A 26,688-nucleotide genomic window follows, 5' to 3' on the forward strand; every position below is an offset into this window, starting at 1 on the left:
GGGCATATAAAACTCACAAGTAGTGAACTCAGGATTGTGAGTCCTATCCACTCCTTCATTTCTGAATTGTTTCCCTATTTCATATACTCTGCCCATGCCCCCAACGACTAGCATTTTTAGGGGCAGTTCTGGAGCAATCCTCATGTACATGTTCCGTTTTAGTGCATTATGCACAGTGATGAAGGGTTTGGCAGTGGCACCCCCGGCAATAGTGTTTAATATAGGTGTCTCAACTTCTAAAAAATTTTTTTCATCCAGAAAGCAACGGATGTAAGAAATGATCTTTGCCCTGATTCGGAACTTCTCATATACTTCTTTCTGAATCAAGTCCAGATACCGCTGATTATAGTGTATTTCCTAGAAGGAAACGACTATTAATGAAAACTAGACCTACGTTGCCTGAGTTGCCGGAGCTTTTAAAAATGTAATGCCATAATCACCAATCCAACCTGAGGTCCACACTTTCCGTAAAAACCACCAGGTTAGACCCTTACCAGTTTTCAGGAATAAGCCGAGATCAGTGGCATAGAAGAAGAAGAAAAATAAAGATAAGATATTAGACATAAATAATTAGATAATAATTTTTTATATAAATTTTCATTTTATTTAATTTTTTTTTTTTTTCATTCATTTTATTTTTTGGTTTTACTCGTTTCGTTTTTAATTTTATCCAATTTTAGTTTAAAATGAGGTTATTTTAGAAGATACTGGGTCAATCCTTATCAGAACTCACAGTCTCACAGATTTCACAGTACATTTTTTTTTAAATGATAAAGCTTGAAAACAAAAAACTTGGAATGTAACTATGTTTAAATAAGAATAGCTTAGCTCCTAATTCAGATAGGGACATGAAATATGTATACAATCATAGCATAATGTAAAGAGCTCCATTAAGACAAAAACGAGTAAAATTAAGTCAAATAATTGTCCAAGCGTAAAACTACCCCAAATCATCATTAATAAATAAATGAAACTCAAAACAGAAAATAATCCGTACTTTGCTGAAAACAAAATACCACTTAAATATTTCCAGTTTTTTGCTTTAATAAATGAAAAATTATTAAATTTAAGGACCAAAATTTCTGCATTTGCATATGAAACTGACAATTCAGGGTCTTTTTTTTTCATAAGATGCAAATTAAGTTTGACCCGGTAATTTTTTGTAATTTCTGTTCGCTTTGAATGTCATTTATTTATGAATGATGGGTTGGGATAATTTTACACTTGGAAGATTATTTGACTTTATTTCTACTTATTTTTAGCTGAATGGAGCTTGATACTTTTCTTTTAAAACTTGTTTTGTGGAAAAAGTTATTTAATTTATAAAAAGACGTATTGGTAGGTGAGACAAATAGCTAATCATTTAAAATATGTAATTAGACCTTTACATTCATCACCCTACTGTGCAAATATATACCCTGAAATGCACATATGCAATGAGTTTTCCTTAATTTTGACAAAGTGTTATTTTGATTAAGAGAATATCTTGACTTAAGGAGAATTCAATGACCATGAGCGAATCTCATATTTGGGTTCAGGATGCAATTCTGACTCTAATGTTATGTCTACTTCTTAGCCAAGTCGGTAATTTAAACTCGAATTTTACCCAATTTACAAGTTTAATATGACTCTTTACTTTGGTTCGGAGAATTGAATTGGTCAACAATATTCCACAAAGGGATAGATAAAATTTCTATAGATATCAAAATGTGTGGAGGGAACTCAAATTTGAAAAATATTCCAGTGATTGAAATTCCTAATTTCTTTTTTTTTTAATCGTAGTATACTTGAAGGGAAACTCCAACTTACTGATTTACCTCATACTTATCTCAAAAAAACCTACTATTTTAAAATTAGAAATATTCGCCTTTATGAAGAAACCGGTTGTGTAGCACACGTCATTATTTTCTGACTTGAGTTATAGTATATTTTAACGGTGAATTACTGTGCTGAAATGAAACTATCCTATCTCCAAATCGGCTCCGATTGAAACTATCCAACGTTCAAAAGTGAAAAGTCTGTTTTGTATAAAATTTTGTGCTGAATCCGAATTTTCAGCACCATGCCGCTGGATGTATTCCAATCTGTTTTTTGTTCTTTTTTTTTCTTATCCTATGTTGAAAATTAATTTTGCAAAGTTGCTTTTATCACATCCTGAAACTATTCTAAGTCCTTATTTGGACTTTTAAGCAGTAAATTTTAACCTACTTTGAAAAACTCGAACGGTCACCTCTTCCCCTATTTTTCAAGTACTGAAAAAACACTTCAAAATCTCTCCTGAAAAGTAGTAATTTAGGACATGGGATAGTTTTAATTAGAGCAAATTTGAAGGTAAGATAGTTTCATTCCAGTGCATCGAAATGTTCAGCAGCAAAGGTGTTAGATTTTCAAGACCATGACCATTCGGCAAATAAAAAAACAAGAAAAATGCTACAACGAAGCAAGAAAAAGAGGGTAAACAGTTGACATAAAAAAGCTAACCTCAGGTTTAGGATCATTGGGTAATTTTTCATTACACGCAGCAAGTAATTTCATCTTTTCTGGACGGATATAGAGACCATACTTCTTGCTTTTACATGGATAACCCACACAACCAATGATATCACCTCTTTTGATTCTTGCAACATCCTTAGCAAATAATTCAGGCGATTCGTAGCTTTTAGCGTCGGCCATTACTTTTAATTCAGTCATTTCACCACGAAGATCATATATTGTCACCGATCTGGACTGAACAGTCCGAACAGTATGAATTCGTCCTTGAAAGCAAAAATGGAATCAAATCAAGCTAAATACAAATAAAATTAAAGACAAACCTTGTACATCTTTACTTTACTAGAAACCTATGCAAATTCAAATTCCCCCCCCCCCCGTCTGAAGGCATGACAACAACTTAGATTTCTTACTCTTCTGGTTTTTTCAACATTTGATCCTGTAAAAAGATTCGCTTTATAAAAGCGTCGCAATAGTATTATCAGTATTTCTCTTAACTTTGTAGTTTAAGTCACATGTACAGACTTGAGATGTTATTTTCTCTTAAGTACTGCCGTCATATTTTCTTCTCTTCTTTTCACTCCTCAAAGTGCAGTCGTGCTTGTTCAGAGGGTTGATAGGTATTATTATTACTCTTATTTTCAATGGTTACAGCAAAGAATAAACTGCAGGCCAGTATAAACAAATAATGATAGCTTTTTTATAAGCACAAACCCTTTTAATAAAGGATTATTGGCTAAATTTGTAAGACAGAACATTTATTTCTACTTATATTTGACGTTTCCTGCTTATATTTATCATTTGTCATTCTGAGTAGTTTCCCTCAGCATTTGACTCTACTTACCTGGATTTTGAAGTTAGTAAATGTTCTCTATCCCCATGGGGATTACCAAATAAACAAAACAAACAAAATAAATCCAAATGTTTCTTCTTCTTCCGAATTTATAAAGTTGCTGTAAGTGAACAGTTGCCAAACGGTATATTTCTTTAAAACCATAGAGTACGCTAGCTTAGTCGTTTTTCGCGTACCTCCGGAGATAGTCTGTGCAGAAGAGAATAATATCAAACGATCAAGAGGCTGTATTGGTACTGGCTAGATTTTAATCCTTAAACTGCTGGGAATAGGTGATTCGAGTATTGCACTTCCCACAGTTTCTGTCTATCTCAAGAATTAAAGAAGAATTCAAGATCATCTTGATAAGTCTTCATTCAGTCTTTGCCGTAAACACATCCTGTGAATATTGCTACCTGATTTGCTCTTGCCCTTACTGACAACTATTTTGGCCCCACCCGCAAACTTTGATAAAATTTGATCATTTCACCGGATAATGCCAGGTGAAAGACTTGTCTTGAATCCCGTGCTGAATTTCATTTCACGGGCTAGAAATGCAGGTTGTTCAGCTGATAATATCGTAAAAATTGCTTGCGATTTTTACAAAGGAGAGATGTTAATTGAAGCAAAGAAGATTTTGTGGGTTGACGCCTCTATTACTAGGGTAACTGGGCGCCCCAAAGTGACTGATAATGTAAGCGATATAGTTCGAGCTTTTGATCTTTGGGACGAGAAAAAGATAAGCCTACCTCCGTATCTGATTTTCGAGCCAGATAAGGTCACATGTGTGCCAGGGGAGACAACAGCTACGTTAACTCGAAAGGCTAATGAACTCTACATGGAATTTAAAAGCTTCGCTAAGCACCATAAAGCAAGGTTAGTCGTGCAAACTATTCCTGAAATGAAACATCCCCCTGCCGCAAAACCGTCCTTCTCAGTTATTGTCAAAAATCCACCTAAAAACTTAAATAATCCTGACGCACAAAAAGATTGCTTGGATATAGATTGTGGGGATGTCAGTTCAAGCATAGTTGTTTTGAGGCCTAGGAGGGATGCATGGCAAGTAGTTCTGTCGGACAAGGGTGCTGCCAATACTCTGGCAGATGCATTAAGCAAAGCAGACCAATCCATTAATACTAAGGTGAAGAGTCCTGCCTTTTTGGTATAGTACGCCGAGTGCTTGACGGAACATCTAAAAGTGACCTATGCGATCTTGCTACTAACTGTATAGAAGTTGTTCAGTTAGGAAGTACGAGGTCTTTTTGATTAAAGTTTGAGTCACGTGACCACCTAAAGTATGCTACTGAGAATCCCCTTGTTATTGGTTACGGGCGTCTACCCATAACTGAGTACAAGTTTTTACCTACTCACTGCTACAAATACCAGTGATACGGTCATACTGCAAATAACTGTAAAGCTTCCCCGAGATGCTCTAAATGCGCTAGTGACCACCAGAACTCCAAAGAAAACCTTTGTCAACTTGTCATGAAATGCGCTCTCTGTGGCTCCTCCAACCACCCCTGTTATTCGTATAAATGTCCAGAAGCACAGAAACTACTGCTTAAGAAATGAACAGTCGAACTTCTAAGACAACTACTTTGAACATAAACGATGGTGTTGTTAACAAAAGGGTTTTTCTGTGTCGCTTAATGGAGTCCTGTGACGTGTTGTTTATACAAGAACACTTTTTCTCCAATGAGTCTGGACATTCTTTCACTGGACGGATGGTTGAAAGCATTTGGGGTTTCAGTGATAACCAGTCAAAGTGGAAAAGGTAGGCCATCCGGTGGTATAGCGGTGCTCGCCCGAGCGGAACTTCTACCGGCTCTTCACTCGTCTTCTGACAATTATGTTGCGGTCAAAATAAACGAGACTTTCATTTACTCAGTGTACATGCCAAATGACTACCGAGACCTTAAGTCTGAACGCAAGTTCAGTATTGCTTGCGAAAAATTAGCAAGTTCAGTTAGTGGTTCGAAACAACAGGGACCAAACGTTATACTAACGGGTGACATGAACTGTAATCTGTCTGGTTCAAACCCACGTTCACAAATCTTCCTTAATGCCCTCACCGGTCTTGAGGTTCTTTTGAACGATCTTGATTTTACATACATCCATAATTTGGGAGCAACCTCGGCCCTTGATTTCTTTCTTCAACCAAGCAAACAACAATGCCTCTGTCCTCTCAATATGTGAACCCTACAATCAACGTTTCAGATCACTTACCCGTATCCTGTTCTTTCGATACAACTATACAGCCAAGCATAGGTCTCAGCAAAGTCGGGAAGTAGTGTAAGAAATCCGACTGGAAGAAGATCAATATAGACATATACCAGTCTGTTTGTGATGCAATTATGGGAAGGATCAAGGTACCCTAACACCTTCTACAAGGGAATTCCAGTCAAGCAGCCACTGAGAAACAGATTTATTTAAATATATATTGCATGGAAATAATCCATGCTTAGAGTTGCCAAAAGTGCTGCGGTACCACAACGCAGGGTTCGCATTGGTACTGAAGTTCGCTGGAAAGAAAACCCACTCCTAACTCAGCTTTGTCATGCTTCTAAGTTTTGGCACAAAATGTGGATGGGTATAGGAAAACCCCGGTCAGGTGCTGTGAATACGGTGCAGATTTATCTGAAAAGAAAGTTTGCCAAATGCCTACAGAAGCACAATGCTACCATTCTGGACGAAAATAGTAACGCGCTGAAAAGTAACTATGGAATTTTCTTAAAAGGAAAAAAAGAAGTGATTGCAACGGTCCCAGCCTCTGGCCCACATAAGAACAGTGGAATAGTTATTACAAAATAGAATTTGCAGCACCCGACGCTCAGCTTGTGTCGAAATATGAAGATAACCTTGATCTCTTGTTAAGTGAACCATTGCCTTCACTCGGGTTTGTTGTAACTGTTTATGATGTTCGCGCAGCGATAATTAAGGCAAAGAAGAAGTTCTCGCGAGGCATTGACTAAGTTTGTGGCATGCATTTAGCTCATGGCAGCCAAAGGGTCCTTGAGCATCTCAATCTGTTATACCAGATGATCTCCACTTGCGGTTTAGTGCCAGATTCCTTTTGTGTTGGGGTTGTCACCCGGGTATTAAAGAAAGGAAAAAACCATGCTCAATGCAGCTTTCACCGCCCCATAACAGTTGCCCCAGTTCTTTGCAAAATTTTTGAGCTTCTTTTTATTGATGAGTTATGTAGTGTCTTTTAAAGCCCTGGTAACCAATTTGGTTTTAAACAATCTATTAGTAGGAAACATGTTCACCATATCATTTATAATGTACTTTTAGAGTGTGACCAGACAGGGGAAATTGTTACAGCAGCTAGTCATGACGTACGCCAAGCGTTCGATTCTGGCGTCCACGCTCAGATACTGTCGTGTGCGCTCAAACGTGGCCTTGACAAATCAATCGTCCTACCACTCCGAAATTTATATAAGAAACTGAAGGTTAGAATTAAAGTCCCGACGATTGATGGTCCACAAATTTCGGCAGTAGTAGTTCCTGAAGAAAAAGGTATAGGGCAAGGGGCAGTTTCTTCCCCTTCCTTTTACAATAGTAGTGTTATAGAATTACAAAAAGATGTTGAGACGAGTCTTGTGTTTAGAGGTATAGATATATCACTGTTAAATTATGCCGATGATATACTGGATTTAAGCCGTTCTTTTGGGATGATAAAAAAGAACTTTGATGCTCTAAGCAACGCTTATTCCAAAATAAACCTGTATTTTAACGAAAGTAAGAGCAAAATTGTTGTTTTCAACCGTCAAAGCTCAGATGACGTTCCTAATATCCGATATGGGAATAATGTCTTGTGACCAGCGCCTAGTTTAGTTTACCTCGGGCTCCCAATCGGTTGACCAGCAAGATCCGCAAATCTTATGGTCTACTCATATCTGCCGAGACAAATTATTAGACATATCAGAGCAAGGCTTTTCAATGCGCTGGTGCAGCCACACGTTATTGGTCTTTCCCCGGTTTGGGCTCTATTAACCGATCAGAATAAATGTGCCATCCAGTCATGCTTTTATAGTTTTTGTAAGCTCTTGTTAGGCCTACCAACTCTAAGTTATCTTTCTAATTTAATTATATTTTCTCTTGTTATTTATGTATTATGTAGGATAATTGTTTAGTTTTTTGGTCGTTTTGTTAATTTCGTTTGCTTTTTCTTTCCTCCATAGAGTTATCTTAGTGGGTTAAAACTAAATGATGAACTAGATGAATGCGAAACATGAGTGGCAGTCTATACTGTGTTTGCAAATATTTCTAGTTATCAATGCACCTTTACTTCGTCTGTTCTACTGATCTGTTAGTCTGTTTTATTATACTGTTTTTCTTTGTTATATTAGCTTTGTTGTGCTTGCCATTGTTGAGTTACGTGTACTTTTATTATTATTATTACTATTATTATTATTGTTATTATATGTATATATACATGTTAACATACATGTACATATAAACCCGTATTCTCTTTTACTGAAGTATAAGGAACAGAATATAAAATTAAAACTCGTTATAAAAGCTGTAACAAATATTTTGTGGCCACATTAGTATCCAGCTTTTTAAAGACTACATTAACCATGATATATGTAATGGTTAGCTGGATCATCCTCTCCCCCTACTAAAGTCTAATGAGAAAATAAAACAAAAGGTTACCAGCAACTGACACTTTCTCTTCCGATCCAACGTCTAACTGGCTGAACTTCTCAATAAATTCGGGCAGTGATATGGTGACGTCAAATTTGTGAGGGTATCTGAAAATTACAAATTTTGAAGTTATAGACTATTACACCTAAAATAGAGCAAGGTTGAAAGAGGCACAAGTAAAGCAGGAGAGGGCTTGAACTATCCTTTAAGGAACAAAAAATCATGAGTCACATGACAGAACAGAAACTTTTGCTATTATAGACTAACTTTGATCACTCATTTACACTCTTCGACGATCGCAGATGCTCGTAGTTCCTTTAGCCGTTTCTCTAAATCATGATCTACTATCAGCAATGAAGAATACATACTCAACCTCTTCGTCCCGCATTTAGTACGCAAGAAGGCAGATAGGGTCAACGTCGACAATCTATTTCGTTTATCAGTCTTCATCTCTTTTAAAGTGCTGAAAAGACGTTCTACAGCAACATCCGAGAAAGTCAGTGAAAAGAAAAAGTAAATAACGTGCTTTAGATTTGCAAACCTTGGTCGGCTACTTGGAGTAACAATGGATAAAACGAATCTCCAATATTCTACTGGCGACTGATACAGATCCTTCGGAACATCAACAGAGCTTTGTTCACGCCATTCCTAGTCAATGGCAGCTCTAGGACATGTAGGAGGGAAATACTTAACTGGAAGTGGTGCAGGACTAGAAAGATTGAGCTTAGCAGCAATTGAAGGCTCTATAAGACCGGGACATCTCATACAAATCATCATCAAATATGAACCTGGTTTTGGTCTGTTTTGCCAATGTAAAATGGATTCTCATACCTCTCATACCTAAAGTGCTTTTTCGCACTTTAAGAAGACTTAAAGTGCGAAAAAGTGAAACACACAATTATTTTTTTTAAATAAAACAAATAATAAATTGGTGTATTCAAAACAATTTTTGATTATTTAAGTATATATAAAAATCTATTTCTATATGTTAAAAAAAGCTTACAGCAGTGCATTAAATTATGATAGATGGTCGGAAAGCTAAATTATTTAAATTTTAGCAGAATGACATTGGTTTAAATCTACCTTATTTACAAAGCTGAGAAGGTAACAGAGACAGGCTATGAACTTCAATCATGGTGTAATGATTATATTATGCAACAGTAAATTATTTTGTGTATTAAAACTGATACTAGGCTAGTACTACTATTTGATGTTTAAAATGCTATGCAGTGCAAAAGTTTCAAAGAATTATCCTTCTTTTATAGATCTGAAATATGTGCTTGGTAATTCTTACAAAGCTAGATTTCCAGGCCAAAGGCATGGTTCTGAGTGTTTCAATAACTGTTGAGACTGCTCCAGCACTAGGCTGATGATAGCAAAGACATATTTTTGGACATCTGAGATAGCCTGGGACAACAAATAGCAAAATATTGCCTAATTAGAAGAACAGCACATTCAGTTTTATCTTCAATTGGTTCATAATGGGCAATAGACTTGGCTAGTAGGCTTAGTAGTTGCTCCAATAGCAATTATACCGTGCTCCTTTCCCTTTAATAGCTAATTCTATAATCTATTCATAGGCTAACCTTTCTTTGGCATCATGAGTCAATTGTGGGTTGAAAATAAGCAAAGAATGAGGGTTTTCCCTCAAAACTAGCAAACCTAATCTATATTTGACCCATTTAGTGAAGCTAGTAACTATGCAATAGCGTAAAAAAACTAGGCTACTGCACTATTAAGCAGAAAAACTAGGCTAGCCTACCCAACTGTTCAAAGTAAAAAGTGGTAAATTTTTCATTATTCATATTATTGACTTAGAATAATGGGCCCCTTGATGCCTTTTATTAAGCTCTTTATGAATATAATAATTGCTTCTATCACAAATTCAAATTTAAGCCCTTTTTGAGATCTTGAAAATAACCAAAATATTTCTGATTATTAGGTATGAAAAAGGCTTTAAACATTGGTTTCAACCTTAAAACAAAGAACCTAACCTTTAAAACAAACAAAATTTGCAATAAAACCAATTATTATACTTGTAAATGGCTTAAAAAAGGCATCAATTGTTATGTTCACTTTATTTGTAAGTCAACAATATGAACAAAGAAAAATTTACCAAAAAAGTAAGAAAAACGTGTTTATTTCTCCCAAAACATTTAGTCCTATGCTACCCTATATGCCAAAGTTGACTCATGGAACAGGTTTGTTTTTACTTCTGGGGGCTATCTCTCTTCAACAATCATTTTAATGCTAAGCAAAGCTAATTTGAATAAAAGAGCCTCAAAATCATCCAATATTGATATGTAGTCTATGCTATATAAGGATTTTATTGTTTTTAATTTTACTAGATCTAAAAAGCCAGATCTTTGGTAAAATTAAAATAAAAAAAAACTAGTTTTTTTTATCCGAAAGTAAGGAACAACATTGAAACTTAAAACAAACACAAATTACTCTCTATATGAAATGGGTTGTCCCCTCCTCAACGCCTCGCTCTTTACGCTAAAGTTTTTAATTGTTTTAAAGAGTAGAATTGTGGCAGAGTCAAACTTAAGCGTGAAGAGCAAGTGATTGCAGAGGGGGACAACCCATTTCATATACGGAGTAATTTCTGTTTGTTAAATACCCACCTGAATCCCTTTGGTATGCAACATACAAAACAACTGAAATTTATCCTTTAAAACGATGTTAGTAACTAGTAACAGAATAAATTTCATCAACATTCACAGCCAACATGACTATAATTGTCCCTATATCGGACAAGGACTTTATTATGTTCTGTGTTTGTGAAACAGCACAGAAATAATACCACCGGATGGCCTACCTTTTCCACTTTGACTGGTTATCGCTGAAACCCCAAATGCTTTCAACCATCCGTCCAGTGAAAGAATGTCCAGTCTTTCATTGGAGAGAAAGTGTTCTTGTATAAACAACACGTCACATGACTCCATTAAGCGACACAGAATAAGCCTTTTGTTAACAACAGCATCGTTTATGTTCAAAGTAGTTGTCCTTGAAGTTCGACTGTTCATTTCTTAAGCAGTAGTTTCTGTGCTTCTGGACATTTATACGAATAACAGGGGTGGTTGGAGAAGCCACAGAGAGCGCATTTCATGACAAGTTGACACAGGTTTTCTTTGGAGTTCTGGTGGTCACTAGCGCATTTAGAGCATCTCGGGGAAGCTTAACAGTTATTTGCAGTATGACCGTATCACTGGCATTTGTAGCAGTGAGTAGGTAAAAACTTGTACTCAGTTAAGGGTAGACGCCCGTAACCAATAACAAGGGGATTCTCAGTAGCACACTTTAGGTGGTCACGTGACTCAAACTTTAATCAAAAAGACCTCGTACTTCCTAACTGAACAACTTCTATACAGTTAGTAGCAAGATCGCATAGGTCACTTTTAGATGTTCCGTCAAGCACTCGGCGTACTATACCAAAAAGGCAGGACTCTTCACCTTAGTATTAATGGATTGGTCTGCTTTGCTTAATGCATCTGCCAGAGTATTGGCAGCACCCTTGTCCGACAGAACTACTTGCCATACATCCCTCCTAGGCCTCAAAACAACTATGCTTGAACTGACATCCCAGAAAACAGAACAGAATTCGTCCATGGAATTTTCAAACTTGAGACTTTTGAATTTAAAGAACATGTGTTCAGACTTAGGATCAAAGTTGGACGATTTAATTGTGGCTGCTGATATTTTAGATGAAAGCTAAATAAAAATGACAAAGGGGCCATTTCTCAGCCGAGCCCTCGAAGGAGATCCTAATATGTTATTATTCCTTACAGTTTTAGTTTTCCCTCCAAATTTCCACCTTTCAACAGAGTTGCCGCCTCTCCATGCCCTTCCGAAAGCTATAGCCCTATATAAATAAAGTCAGTTCCCCATGCCCTACTGCCCTAATCAGTGCTATTTTTTTAATTTGGCACTAAATATTATATTATTTTTATGTTTATCTCTTGAGAAACCTATTTTGAAGCAAGATTAAAATCTAAAAATTACCCTAAGCTACGTGGCAGCTAAATATTTTGAACTTTAATGTTTATTTCAGACGTCAAGACTTTACACTGAAAACCTTATTTTAATGCGTTGACTCCATGATACACCCCCAAAAAAAAATAAAAAATTAAAAGCTCTCCCAGAGAAAGCGGATCCGTTCCGGTTATGTCAATCACGCATTTAAGATTTATGCTTTTTTCCCACCAAGTTTCATCACAATCGTTTTCCAATAAGCGTTTTCCAAGATAACAGGTTTCCCCTCCTACTTCCCCCCCCCATGTCACCAGATCCAGTCGGGATTCAAAATAAGAGCTCTGAGACACGATATCCTTCTAAATATCAAATTTCATTCAGATCCGATCAGCCGTTCGTAAGTTAAAAATGCTTAATTTTTTCTAATTTTTCCGAATTAACCATCCCCCCATTCCCAACCCCCGGATGGTCGAATCGGGGAAACGACTATTTCTAATTTAATCTGGTCTGGTCCCTGATACGCATGCCAAATTTCATCGTCTTACCTTATCCGGCAGTGCCCAAACTACCAAAACCGGGACAGGCCGACAGAAATTGCGATCGCTATGTCCCTTGGTAAATACCAAGTGCCATAAAAAAGAATGGAGCCGGATGTGTTTAGTTACAGTTCGTAAATCAGAGCTCAAAATACCATTTTGACAAACATGTTTCGTCAAAGAGGAATCAAGCTAAGCTTGTAAAGAAATAAACAATAAAAGAACAATCAAATTTATGCCACATAAAAAAAGGCTACCTTGACTCGGAGGCATCCTTGCTGTGATCTCTTTTACGATGCGTAAGAGGAGAGCGACTGGACGACTGATTATCTCTGATTGACCAATCTTTGGCAGATTTAGACAGGTCATCGACAGGTTCAGAACCAAGCAGTTTTGTATCGCTTTTAGCATCAAATTCAACAAAGCTAAAAAAAAAGAAAAGCATCGTATGGTTTCGTTTTAGAATTAAGGTGTAATTTGCTTATGAGAGCCTGCAAATCTCAGATTAAGACTCACTATATAATGCTGAAAACTCTCCCTCCTAAAACATATCCCCCCACCCTCCGAGAAATCAAATGTAAAGTAAAAGGAAATAGACGGGAGTAGCAATTAGCTTTCTGACCAAAAAACGTTGAATTATAATTCTATAATCTATTCATAGGCTAACCTTTCTTTGGCATCATGAGTCAATTGTGGGTTGAAAATAAGCAAAAAATGAGGGTTTTCCCTCAAAACTAGCAAACCTAATCTATATTTGACCCATTTAGTGAAGCTAGTAACTATGCAATAGCGTAAAAAAACTAGGCTACTGCACTATTAAGCAGAAAAACTAGGCTAGCCTACCCAACTGTTCAAAGTAAAAAGTGGTAAATTTTTCATTATTCATATTATTGACTTAGAATAATGAGCCCCTTGATGCCTTTTATTAAGCTCTTTATGAATATAATAATTGCTTCTATCACAAATTCAAATTTAAGCCCTTTTTGAGATCTTGAAAATAACCAAAATATTTCTAATTATTAGGTATGAAAAAGGCTTTAAACATTGGTTTCAACCTTAAAACAAAGAACCTAACCTTTAAAACAAACAAAATTTGCAATAAAACCAATTATTATACTTGTAAATAGCTTAAAAAAGGCATCAATTGTTATGTTCACTTTATTTGTAAGTCAACAATATGAACAAAGAAAAATTTACCAAAAAAGTAAGAAAAACGTGTTTATTTCTCCCAAAACATTTAGTCCTATGCTACCCTATATGCCAAAGTTGACTCATGGAACAGGTTTGTTTTTACTTCTGGGGGCTATCTCTCTTCAACAATCATTTTAATGCTAAGCAAAGCTAATTTGAATAAAAGAGCCTCAAAATCGTCCAATATTGATATGTAGCCTATGCTATATAAGGATTTTATTGTTTTTAATTTTACTAGATCTAAAAAGCCAGATCTTTGGTAAAATTAAAATAAAAAAAAACTAGTTTTTTTATCTGAAAGTAAGGAGCAACATTGAAACTTAAAACAAACACAAATTACTCTCTATATGAAATGGGTTGTCCCCTCCTCAACGCCTCGCTCTTTACGCTAAAGTTTTTAATTGTTTTAAAGAGTAGAATTGTGGCAGAGTCAAACTGAAGCGTGAAGAGCAAGTGATTGCAGAGGGGGACAACCCATTTCACATACGGAGTAATTTCTGTTTGTTAAATACCCACCTGAATCCCTTTGGTATGCAACATACAAAACAACTGAAATTTATCCTTTAAAACGATGTTAGTAACTAGTAACAGAATAAATTTCATAAACATTCACAGCTAACATGACTATAATTGTCCCTGTATCGGACAAGGACTTTATTATGTTCTGTGTTTGTGAAACAGCACAGAAATAATACCACCGGATGGCCTACCTTTTCCACTTTGACTGGTTATCGCTGAAACCCCAAATGCTTTCAACCATCCGTCCAGTGAAAGAATGTCCAGACTTTCATTGGAGAGAAAGTGTTCTTGTATAAACAACACGTCACATGACTCCGTTCGACTGTTCATTTCTTAAGCAGTAGTTTCTGTGCTTCTGGACATTTATACGAATAACAGGGGTGGTTGGAGAAGCCACAGAGAGCGCATTTCATGACAAGTTGACACAGGTTTTCTTTGGAGTTCTGGTGGTCACTAGCGCATTTAGAGCATCTCGGGGAAGCTTTACAGTTATTTGCAGTATGACCGTATCACTGGCATTTGATGCAGTGAGTAGGTAAAAACTTGTACTCAGTTAAGGGTAGACGCCCGTAACCAATAACAAGGGGATTCTCAGTAGCACACTTTAGGTGGTCACGTGACTCAAACTTTAATCAAAAAGACCTCGTACTTCCTAACTGAACAACTTCTATACAGTTAGTAGCAAGATCGCATAGGTCACTTTTAGATGTTCGGTCTAGCACTCGGCGTACTATACCAAAAAGGCAGGACTCTTCACCTTAGTATTAATGGATTGGTCTGCTTTGCTTAATGCATCTGCCAGAGTATTGGCAGCACCCTTGTCCGACAGAACTACTTGCCATACATCCCTCCTAGGCCTCAAAACAACTATGCTTGAACTGACATCCCAGAAAACAGAACAGAATTCGTCCATGGAATTTTCAAACTTGAGACTTTTGAATTTAAAGAACATGTGTTCAGACTTAGGATCAAAGTTGGACGATTTAATTGTGGCTGCTGATATTTTAGATGAAAGCTAAATAAAAATGACAAAGGGGCCATTTCTCAGCCGAGCCCTCGAAGGAGATCCTATTATGTTATTATTCCTTACAGTTTTAGTTTTCCCTCAAAATTTCCACCTTTCAACAGAGTTGCCGCCTCTCCATGCCCTTCCGAAAGCTATAACCCTATATAAATAAAGTCAGTTCCCCATGCCCTACTGCCCTAATCAGTGCTATTTTTTTAATTTGGCACTAAATATTATATTATTTTTATGTTTATCTCTTGAGAAACCTATTTTGAAGCAAGATTAAAATCTAAAAATTACCCTAAGCTACGTGGCAGCTAAATATTTTGAACTTTAATGTTTATTTCAGACGTCAAGACTTTTCACTGAAAACCTTATTTTAATGCGTTGACTCCATGATACACCCCCAAAAAAAATAAAAAATTAAAAGCTCTCCCAGAGAAAGCGGATCAGTTCCGGTTATGTCAATCACGCATTTAAGATTTATGCTTTTTTCCCACCAAGTTTCATCACAATCGTTTTCCAATAAGCGTTTTCCAAGATTACATGTTTCCCCTCCTACTCCCCCCCCCCATGTCGCCAGATCCAGTCGGGATTCAAAATAAGAGCTCTGAGACACGATATCCTTCTAAATATCAAATTTCATTCAGATCCGATCAGCCGTTCGTAAGTTAAAAATGCTTAATTTTTTCTAATTTTTCCGAATTAACCATCCCCCCATTCCCAACCCCCAGATGGTCGAATCGGGGAAACGACTATTTCTAATTTAATCTGGTCTGGTCCCTGATACGCATGCCAAATTTCATCGTCTTACCTTATCCGGCAGTGCCCAAACTACCAAAACCGGGACAGGCCGACAGAAATTGCGATCGCTATGTCCCTTGGTAAATACCAAGTGCCATAAAAAAGAATGGAGCCGGATGTGTTCAGTTACAGTTCGTAAATCAGAGCTCAAAATACCATTTTGACAAACATGTTTCGTCAAAGAGGAATCAAGCTAAGCTTGTAAAGAAATAAACAATAAAAGAACAATCAAATTTATGCCACATAAAAAAAGGCTACCTTGACTCGGAGGCATCCTTGCTGTGATCTCTTTTACGATGCGTAAGAGGAGAGCGACTGGACGACTGATTATCTCTGATTGACCAATCTTTGGCAGATTTAGACAGGTCATCGACAGGTTCAGAACCAAGCAGTTTTGTATCGCTTTTAGCATCAAATACAACAAAGCTAAAAAAAAAGAAAAGAATCGTATGGTTTCGTTTTAGAATTAAGGTGTAATTTGCTTATGAGAGCCTGCAAATCTCAGATTAAGACTCACTATATAATGCTGAAAACTCTCCCTCCTAAAACATATCCCCCCACCCTCCGAGAAATCAAATGTAAAGTAAAAGGAAATAGACGGGAGTAGCAATTAGCTTTCTGACCAAAAAACGTTGAATTATAATTCTATAATCTATTCATAGGCTAACCTTTCTTTGGCATCATGAGTCAATTGTGGGTTGAAAATAAGCAAAAAATGAGGGTTTTCCCTCAAAACTAGCAAACCTAATCTATATTTGACCCATTTAGTGAAGCTAGTAACTATGCAATAGCGTAAAAAAACTAGGCTACTGCACTATTAAGCAGAAAAACTAGGCTAGCCTACCCAACTGTTCAAAGTAAAAAGTGGTAAATTTTTCATTATTCATATTATTGACTTAGAATAATGAGCCCCTTGATGCCTTTTATTAAGCTCTTTATGAATATAATAATTGCTTCTATCACAAATTCAAATTTAAGCCCTTTTTGAGATCTTGAAAATAACCAAAATATTTCTGATTATTAGGTATAAAAAAGGCTTTAAACATTGGTTTCAACCTTAAAACAAAGAACCTAACCTTTAAAACAAACAAAATTTGCAATAAAACCAATTATTATACTTGTAAATAGCTTAAAAAAGGCATCAATTGTTATGTTTGCTTTATTTGTAAGTCAACAATATGAACAAAGAAAAATTTACCAAAAAAGTAAGAAAAACGTGTTTATTTCTCCCAAAACATTTAGTCCTATGCTACCCTATATGCCAAAGTTGACTCATGGAACATGTTTGTTTTTACTTCTGGGGGCTATCTCTCTTCAACAATCATTTTAATGATAAGCAAAGCTAATTTGAATAAAAGAGCCTCAAAATCATCCAATATTGATATGTAGCCTATGCTATATAAGGATTTTATTGTTTTTAATTTTACTAGATCTAAAAAGCCAGATCTTTGGTAAAATTAAAAAAAAAAACTAGTTTTTTTTATCTGAAAGTAAGGAGCAACATTGAAACTTAAAACAAACACAAATTACTCTCTATATGAAATGGGTTGTCCCCTCCTCAACGCCTCGCTCTTTACGCTAAAGTTTTTAATTGTTTTAAAGAGTAGAATTGTGGCAGAGTCAAACTTAAGCGTGAAGAGCAAGTGATTGCAGAGGGGACAACCCATTTCATATACGGAGTAATCTCTGTTTGTTAAATACCCACCTGAATCCCTTTGGTATGCAACATACAAAACAACTGAAATTTATCCTTTAAAACGATGATAGTAACTAGTAACAGAATAAATTTCATCAACATTCACAGCCTACATGACTATAATTGTCCCTGTATCGGACAAGGACTTTATTATGTTCTGTGTTTGTGAAACAGCACAGAAATAATACCACCGGATGGCCTACCTTTTCCACTTTGACTGGTTATCGCTGAAATCCCAAATGCTTTCAACCATCCGTCCAGTGAAAGAACGTCCAGACTTTCATTGGAGAGAAAGTGTTCTTGTATAAACAACACGTCACATGACTCCATTAAGCGACACAGAATAAGCCTTTTATTAACAACACCATCGTTTATGTTCAAAGTAGTTGTCCTTGAAGTTCGACTGTTCATTTCTTAAGCAGTAGTTTCTGTGCTTCTGGATATTTATACGAATAACAGGGGTGGTTGGAGGAGCCACAGAGAGCGCATGTCATGACAAGTTGACACAGGTTTTCTTTGGAGTTCTGGTGGTCACTAGCGCATTTAGAGCATCTCGGGGAAGCTTTACGGTTATTTGCAGTATGACCGTATCACTGGCATTTGTAGCAGTGAGTAGGTAAAAACTTGTACTCAGTTAAGGGTAGACGCCCGTAACCAATAACAAGGGGATTCTCAGTAGCACACTTTAGGTGGTCACGTGACTCAAACTTTAATCAAAAAGACCTCGTACTTCCTAACTGAACAACTTCTATACAGTTAGTAGCAAGATCGCATAGGTCACTTTTAGATGTTCCGTCAAGCACTCGGCGTACTATACCAACGTTGAAATCTGTTCTATCAAAATTCTATATAACACTTTTCCAAAGAAGGCCTAACCAGTTTCCTGGCCCATATCCATTCCAGAATTGGCACCCGAAATCGGCAATTTCAATGCCCATCTATAGAAAGAAAATAAACAGGAGTGACAATTAGCTTTATGACCTATATACGTTGAAATCTATTCAAACAGTTTTCTACATAACATCTTTCCGAAGAGGGACATCCAAGGACATTCACCAACAGGCAGTTCTTTAATATAATTTCTAGCTACAGCTGCAACCCAGATTACAAAAAAGAAAAGTCTAAAGTTTTTTCTTAGTTGGAATAGTAAGAGACAAACCCTAGCATGGCGCTGTACCCCAGACAAGTAAACTTTTCAACATTTAGAGTTTTGATTTAATGGGAATACTACCGATCCTTTAGGAACCTCGTTTTAAGATGAGTGGAGGGAAAGGCAGGGAAGGGGAGAAAGAGTAGAGATAGAAAGAGAGATCAAGGAACAGAGATAAGGAAGAGATATTGAAGGAAATTGAAGGAGTAGAGACAAATCGTAAGAGTGAAGGAGAGAATTAATTTAGTATTTTTCAGCAGGATAGCAAGCACTTAAATACAAAGAGAAACGTAAAAAATACATACCTTCCACTCGCACTATCATAGGGTCTATCACTTTGATCATATTTCTTGGTCCTTTGCATTGAATGTTTTGCTCTTGGATTTTTGAGCTCTACTCTAACCATTTTGCCCTTCAGACTTTTTCTGTTTAAAGTATGGACAGAGTTCACTGCATCCCGGTGATCATCAAAGTCCTAAAACGTAGAGATGAGCAGATGAAAATATATCCTTGGGAAACACAGATTTGTACACTCAAATTCAACCTAAGTCTTTATCAGACGAGTTAACATAAGGGAAGGGGTAGGGTGGGTGGAAACTGTAAGAGCACATTCTTTTAAATTCAAACAAAGGGGGCGGCAATGAAGAATCGCCAGTAGCATCATTTTTTCTCACTAAACCATGCTTTTTAATGAAGTACAAGTCCCATGGGCACCAGAATAAACATTTTTGCATTTCATCCCCAGATTCACCTTTAGTCTATTCATGCCTGAAAACTTTTTTCTTCTTAGATTTGTCTTTTGGTAGTTTTGAGAGTACGAAGCTTTTAGGGAAGTTTTGAATTTTCATCGGCATTACCATTTTGAACGACGATAAAATAAGAAAAACTAGTGAATTTTCTGACAACATTTCTTGTCGTTAAAAATTCGAAAATTAACTATCTATTAATTTCTAGATAACTACACCTTCAAATATAAACTAGGCCTTTTTAAGGCCTACAAGAAACAGCCGAGGAGGCTGCTCAAAGAGTTAATGACAAAAGACTTTGGTCTCAAAGAGAAATTACCAAAAGAAAGCGTGCCGAGGAAGCTGCTCAAAGAGTTAATTCAAAGAGAAATTTTAGTATAAATCCTACTATGGCAGAAGAAACAGCCGAGGAAGTTACTCAAAGAGTTAATGCCAAAAGGTTTGCGGCTAATAGAGAAAGTAAGAAAAGAAAGCGTGCCGAGGAATCACAAGAACAGCGTGATAACACGCTTGCGTCTCAAAGAGAAATTACCAAAAAAAAAGAAAAAAAAATCGTGCCGAGGAATCACAAGAACGACGTGAAAACAGGCTTGAGGCTCAAAGAAATTACCGAAAAAAATATACCGAGGAATTACAAGAACAACTTGAAAACAGGCTTGCGGCTCAAAGAGATAATGCCAAAAGAAAGCGTGCCAAGGAATCACAAGAACAACGTTAAAACAGGCTTGCGGTTCAAAGAGACAATGACAAAAGAAAGCGTGCCGAGGAATCACAAAAGCAATGTCAAAATTATCACCTGGCATCCAGGTACAGCCCAGTCGTATGATTATAGCTTGAGTAGATGTGTTCAAATCGGGACTATGTCTAAAATTTGTCCCTATTGCAAGGCCTTGAAATTTAAAGGAAATACAATGGGAATGTGTTGCGCCTCAGGAAAAGTTAAACTTTCTAAACTGGAATTCTAAACTGGAACTCCATTGAAGACTTTATGACGTTGAAGACTGTGACACCGGGACACAAATGACGACGCCGGAAGGGCAAAGGGGGGATATATAAATGACGACGGAGACACAGGGAATATTCGATTAGCAATCACCATCAACAAAGCTCAAGGGCAATCATTAGAAAAATGCAGTATAGATCTGAATACGGATTGTTTTCCCATGGACAATTATATGTTGCATGTTCGGGCGCTTCCCCCCCCCCGCGCGCGTAAGTCGTTACACGTCATTATAGTTGTGTCCCTGTGTCCCACCTGTGAATATATATATATATATATATATATATATATATATATATATATATATATATATATATATATGTATATGTATATATATATATATATATATATATATATATATATATATATATATATATATATATATATATATATATATATATATATATATATATATATATATATATATATATATATTCACCGGTGGGATACAGGGACACAACTACAATGGCGCGTAACTAATATGGCGCGTAACAACTTAAGCGCAAGCGGGGGCTTGGGGGGGGCGAAATATATATATATATATATATATATATATATATATATATATATATATATATATATATATATATATATATATATATATATTGTAATTTTCTTGTTACCTGGAATATGCGTTTTTGATATGTATATTCACACGTGGGACACAGTGACAAAACTACAATGGCGCGTAACGACTTACACACGCGGGGAGAGGCTTGTGTGGCGCGAAGTGCCCCCACCAACAGCTAGTATTCAATATCAATGCTTATCAATGGAATATTAATGGTACTTTCAAAGAGAAAGTTCCACCAATCCTACAATGGCACCAAAAAGAGCACACCAGGAGGAAACACCAGAGCTACGCAAAACCAGGCTTGCGGTTAAAAGAGAAAGAGGCAGATTAGGAATGTCCAATTTAATTCACCGAAGAGGTGTCGAGGAGAAAGTACAACCAATCCTACAATGGCACCAAAAAGAGCACACCAGGAGGAAACACCAGAGCAACGCAAAACCAGGCTTGCGGTTAAAAGAGAAAGAGGCAGATTAGGAATGTCCAATTTAATTCACCGAAGAGGTGTCGAGGAATCACGTGCAAAAGACAAAGATAGGAGAAAGAAGGGAAAAGAAAAAGATATTGAAGCCGAATTTAAAGAATCCCTTCAAGATGTTGATGTTTCTGAGGGTCTCCATTGAACTGCAAAGCAAGATATGAAACGCATAGATTTTTCTGTGCAAGAGGATACATTCGGTGCTAAAGATTATAGAAATGAGATGACACTTAAGCCAGATCATGAATTTCGTCCTTTGTGGGTGTTGCCGAATGGTCACATTTTTCTCGAGTCTTTCTCTCCAGTGCAAAAAGATGCCCATGACTTTTGGTTGTCATTGCTGAACCTGTTTCGCGATCCAAGTATATAAAAAGAGTACAGGTTGACTGCATATTCGCTGTACGCAGCCATGAACGTAGGACTAGAGACCAAAGACATTATTGAAAAGACTGAGTAAGACAACAGTGCCTAAAGGAATTCAAAAATTTATTATCCTCTGTATATTCTCCCATGGCAAGGTCAAATTAGTGCTTAAACAAAATCATTATTTTGTGAAGTCTCAGTATGTTGATGTCATTTAGAAGCTGTTGAAAGACCGCAAAATACAAAAACCTCGTGCAACTCGAATCTCAGCAGATGAGGTTTAATAGAAGTAGTCAGGGAAGGGTAGCAGCTGTGACTTTGGATCAAAGGCTGTCACGGCTGGAACAAACAATGATGCCGTCATTAACAGCACTGGAACTAGATCAGACGCCCCTCCATTAGTCAGTAGGCTACTGCAGATATTCCTGAATATATTTCAAATTTTTACGACAAATTGATAAAGATGATGATGACAATGAATATTTATCCGAAGAATTATATCATTCAAAATAGATCAAATCATTCAGAATCCTTGCCGAAAAGGTGCATCACGTTAGAGTATCCTCTCTTGGCAGAGTACGACTTCAAAAAAGATACTGCAGATATTCCTGAATATATTTCAAATTTTTACGACAAATTGATAAAGATGATGATGACAATGAATATTTATCCGAAGAATTATATCATTCAAAATAGATCAAATCATTCAGAATCCTTGCCGAAAAGGTGCATCACGTTAGAGTATCCTCTCTTGGCAGAGTACGACTTCAAAAAAGATACTCGGAATCTGGATATTCCCATTGATTTAAAACCAAATACAGTCCTCTGTCCATATCATGAAAAGGCTTTGAGGAAAATGTTCGGAAAGGGACAAGTGCGTTCTTGTCTTATTGTCTTACCATGTGGTGGTGGAAAAAGCCTAGTTGGAGTTACAGCTATGTACAGTTCGGAAGAAGGCTCTGGTGTTGTGTAATTCAAGCGTTTCTGTTGAGCAATGGAAGGCCCAGTTTAAGATGTGGAGCATTGCCAATGACGATATAATGCGCCGATTTATATCCGATGCCAAGGAAAAACCAACGAACGCCAGTATTTTGATTACCACACATCCGATGATAACGTATGGACAAAAAAGAACATATGAAGAAGAGCAGACAATGAAGTGGCTTCAAGACCAAGAATGGGGCATTATGGTTCTTGATAAAGTTCACCCAATTCCAGCCAAAATTTTTCGTCGTGTTTTAACAATCGTCTAGGCTCACTGTAAACTTGGATTGACGGTCATTTTATTGTGTGAAGATGACGAAATTGCTGATCTGGATTTTCTGATTGGTCCCAAAATGTATGAAGGCAATTGGCTTGAACTTCAAGAGAAGGGCTACATATCCAAAGTTCAGTGTGCCGAAGTGTGGTGTGACATGGCACCAGAATTCTACAAGGAACATCTATCAGCCAAGTCTACTAAGCAATTGCTACTGTACGTGATAAACCCAAATAAGTTCCGGACTTGTGAATTTCTGATTAAATACCACGAGAGGAGGCAAGGCAAAATCATTGTTTTCTCACACAATGTGTATGCACTCAAATTCTACTCAACTAATCTTAGAAAACATTTCCTCTGTGGCTCTACTTCACAAGCTGAACGATTCGAAGCTCTTCAAGTGTTTAAGAACAACCCAGCAGTAAATACAATTTTCGTCAGTAAAATTGCTGACACTTCTTTTGACCTACCAGATGCCTATGTCCTTATCCAGATATCTGCCCATGGTGGCTCTAGACGTCAGGAGGCACAAAGGTTAGGAGGAATCTTGAGAGCCAAAGAAGGTGCCATTGCTGAAGATTAAATGCGTTCTTTTACACCTTGGCATCACGTGACACAACCGAAATGGGAACTTCTCGGAAACGTCAACGGTTTTTTATTAACCAGGCTATAGCAACAAGGTCATTACAGATCTTAGTGGAATGGAAGAGGGAGATTTACATTTTAAAACTAAAGAGGAGCAAATTCATTTACTTCAACTAGTATTGACTGCCAGTGAGACAGATAGACAAGAGGAAACTCTGGCGGGTGAAAAGGCCTTTGCCTACTTCCAGAAGACTGGAACCACTTTTTCATCCTTTAGTGGTGCTGATGATGATATTTATTCAGAAAGTAGAAGACCTGGAGCTGGAACAAAGCATCCGTTGTTTAAAAAGTTTTGTTCACAGTAGCACTCTAAAAGTCACTAATTTGTACTGTCTTTCGGTTTTGTAAGCAATACATTCTTTTTTTTAAACAAAGAAATAAAAAAAAGTTGAATTTTTTTCAATTTCAGTTCAGAATCACTAAAGTTGTCAAGTAAACTGCAAAAATAGTTAAGGTGCCGGATCGTTAATTTTAGTGTTTTATTTCAAACAAGGGAAATACCTGAAAGTTTTAAAATTAGTTTCTTTTAAGATAAAATTCATGTCATTAAACTTACATGTTTAAACGCAACCAGTTATACAATCTCAGTAGGAAAGCCCAAAAAACAAAAATTTGCCATTATAACAAACGATGAGACTATTTGGCAAGACATTACAACAATTCAAAAACCTTAAAACAGAAAACTGAAAGTTTTAAGCTTAGTACAAACCGCTATTAGAAATCGGACTTGCTTTAAAAATAAAATATTATTTGAAAAGACTTCAGTTTGAAAAGACAACAAATTATCTCAAATTGTCTGCAGCTAAAAAAAAAAAAGGGGGGACAGTGACAATCCACGTATAGAAGAATGCTGCAAGCCAAGTGCTGGGGCAAGGACTGCAGTATGAAAAGACAGCAATTTGTCTGTGCTTAGAAGACAAGCCACAATGAGAATCTATGCATAGAGGCCTGGCTATGTGCTGTGTGCTAGGGTTGGTGGCTCGTAATTGCAAAATATTTGTATATATTTTAACAAGGGACTACAAATTCATAAGCTTAAAATAGAAAGCCAAAAGTTTGAAGCAATCAAATCATATGAGATAAAACTTTACCACAAAAGCAAATCCATTTTTCAGCAAGACGCGTGATATTCTTCCATGTCCTTGGAAGAATTTTAAAATGTCATTCTCATCTGTTCTATTGCCAAAACGACCAATATACACTCTGGTTCCAACCATTACTATACGAACCTAAAATGGTAAAAGGGTTCAGCATGACATGTTGCATGCGATCACTTTAACCTCATTTAGTAATTCTGGGAAAAAAATCTGAGTTAACAATACAGAACTAAAGGAGCTAAACTTTAGCTCCTTTAACGAAATTAACTCTCGAATTAAAACTTGAAACTATTGAATTAATAAAATAGTGCTCATCTATAGCATAATATGTATAACTTCCATAAACTCAGGAATAACAGGATTGTATTAGCAAGAGACATTTGATCTGTCATAGAATTTTATCCCTGAAAGCCCATCTGTTCAACTGTTACAATTGACTTAATTTACTAAAATTTTGAGGGGAGGGACAAAATGTGTTTTTCAAAATATACAGGGGAGGGGGGCATATTTTTTTCACTTTGATTTTTTTTTTCAATGAAGATACCAATACAGGCGTTTTTCAACAAAAACACACCTGTTCACAAAATCTAGACAGGGGGTGCAGCATATACTCCTCCCCAAATTTACAACACCAACTCGTGAAAAGGATGTCTGACAGACATATCTCTAGGAAGAAAACCTATGTGAATGGTTGGAACAATTTCAGCCTCTTCAAACATATGTCAATTCACTTTTTGTTTTAGCTTGGTATTCCTTCTGTTGTGTTTGATTTTGATGATTATTTTCTGAGAATCCAGTGATTTTATTTTCTGGTTCCTGTTCTAACACACACTTTAAATATAACAAGACCTGAAGATGACATAGATAAGTATTGGCTTAAATATTTTTTCGCTAGAGACTGGGTGGCAAATATTCATAGTTATGTAAGTGGTTGGGTAGTTGTATATCAGACCCTGTTTTAGTACCACATTGCAAAGATATACAGAGAACCCTATCACTTACAGAAAATAATGTGAAGGATACAACAAATGAAACAGCATTTACATATATACCAGGAAAAGGGATCTGAGTAGCAGATGTTTTGTCCTTAATTCGCATGCCTGAAACTACATAAGAGCAAAAATATAACAGTTCCCAAACTTCACTGACATTCCAGAAACAAGTAACAAGAATGAACAATTCCTGGCTGAATTCAAATAGTTCTAAGCTATGTGCTTTAAAAGACATTATTCTCAATGGTTATGTATAAAAAAAAATTGAATAACAAGCATCATCGAATTGGAAACTACCCCACATCATGCAAATTGACTAAAGGACTTTTATAGTTTAACAACTGCTGTTGCACCCTAAAAAGACAGTTTAATGACATACTTCTTAACACATTACTCACAATAGGCCTAGTATCACCTCTGACAAGCAACTTAGATCTCTAACAGGGAAATCTAGAAACTAATCTCTTAGATACTTACAAGCAGATTATCAAGATTCTGGATAAAACCCTTCAAGAAGATTTCATTTTTATGGATCTAGCAAAACCATTTGATAAGGTCACACACAAAAAGCTTTGCTCCAAGTTAACAGCAGTAGAAATAAATTTACATCTTTGTTGGTAGAACGCAAGTGATACAACTGTTCATAACAGTACGCAAACTTTATTTTAATAATTTATGTGCGGAGAGCG

The 26,688-nt window shown here is 36.5% G+C and overlaps 1 protein-coding gene and 1 pseudogene across 1 annotated transcript; one reads left to right on the forward strand and one right to left on the reverse strand.

Moving 5' to 3' along the window:
* LOC136040818 (lysine--tRNA ligase-like) lies at window positions 1-25,139 on the reverse strand (the record flags this gene model as incomplete). Its single annotated transcript, XM_065725151.1, is given in 7 exon segments — window positions 1-357; window positions 2,482-2,756; window positions 7,982-8,079; window positions 12,741-12,908; window positions 16,262-16,429; window positions 19,155-19,324; window positions 25,002-25,139. Coding segments are annotated over 7 exon segments (1,374 nt in total), but the record flags the coding sequence as incomplete, so codon positions are not given.
* Window positions 21,805-24,215, forward strand: LOC136041075 (general transcription and DNA repair factor IIH helicase/translocase subunit XPB-like; annotated as a pseudogene).
* Window positions 25,140-26,688: the final 1,549 nt, after the last annotated feature.

This window comes from Artemia franciscana, chromosome 21 (assembly GCF_032884065.1).
Source record: "Artemia franciscana chromosome 21, ASM3288406v1, whole genome shotgun sequence".
NCBI lineage: Eukaryota > Metazoa > Arthropoda > Branchiopoda > Anostraca > Artemiidae > Artemia > Artemia franciscana.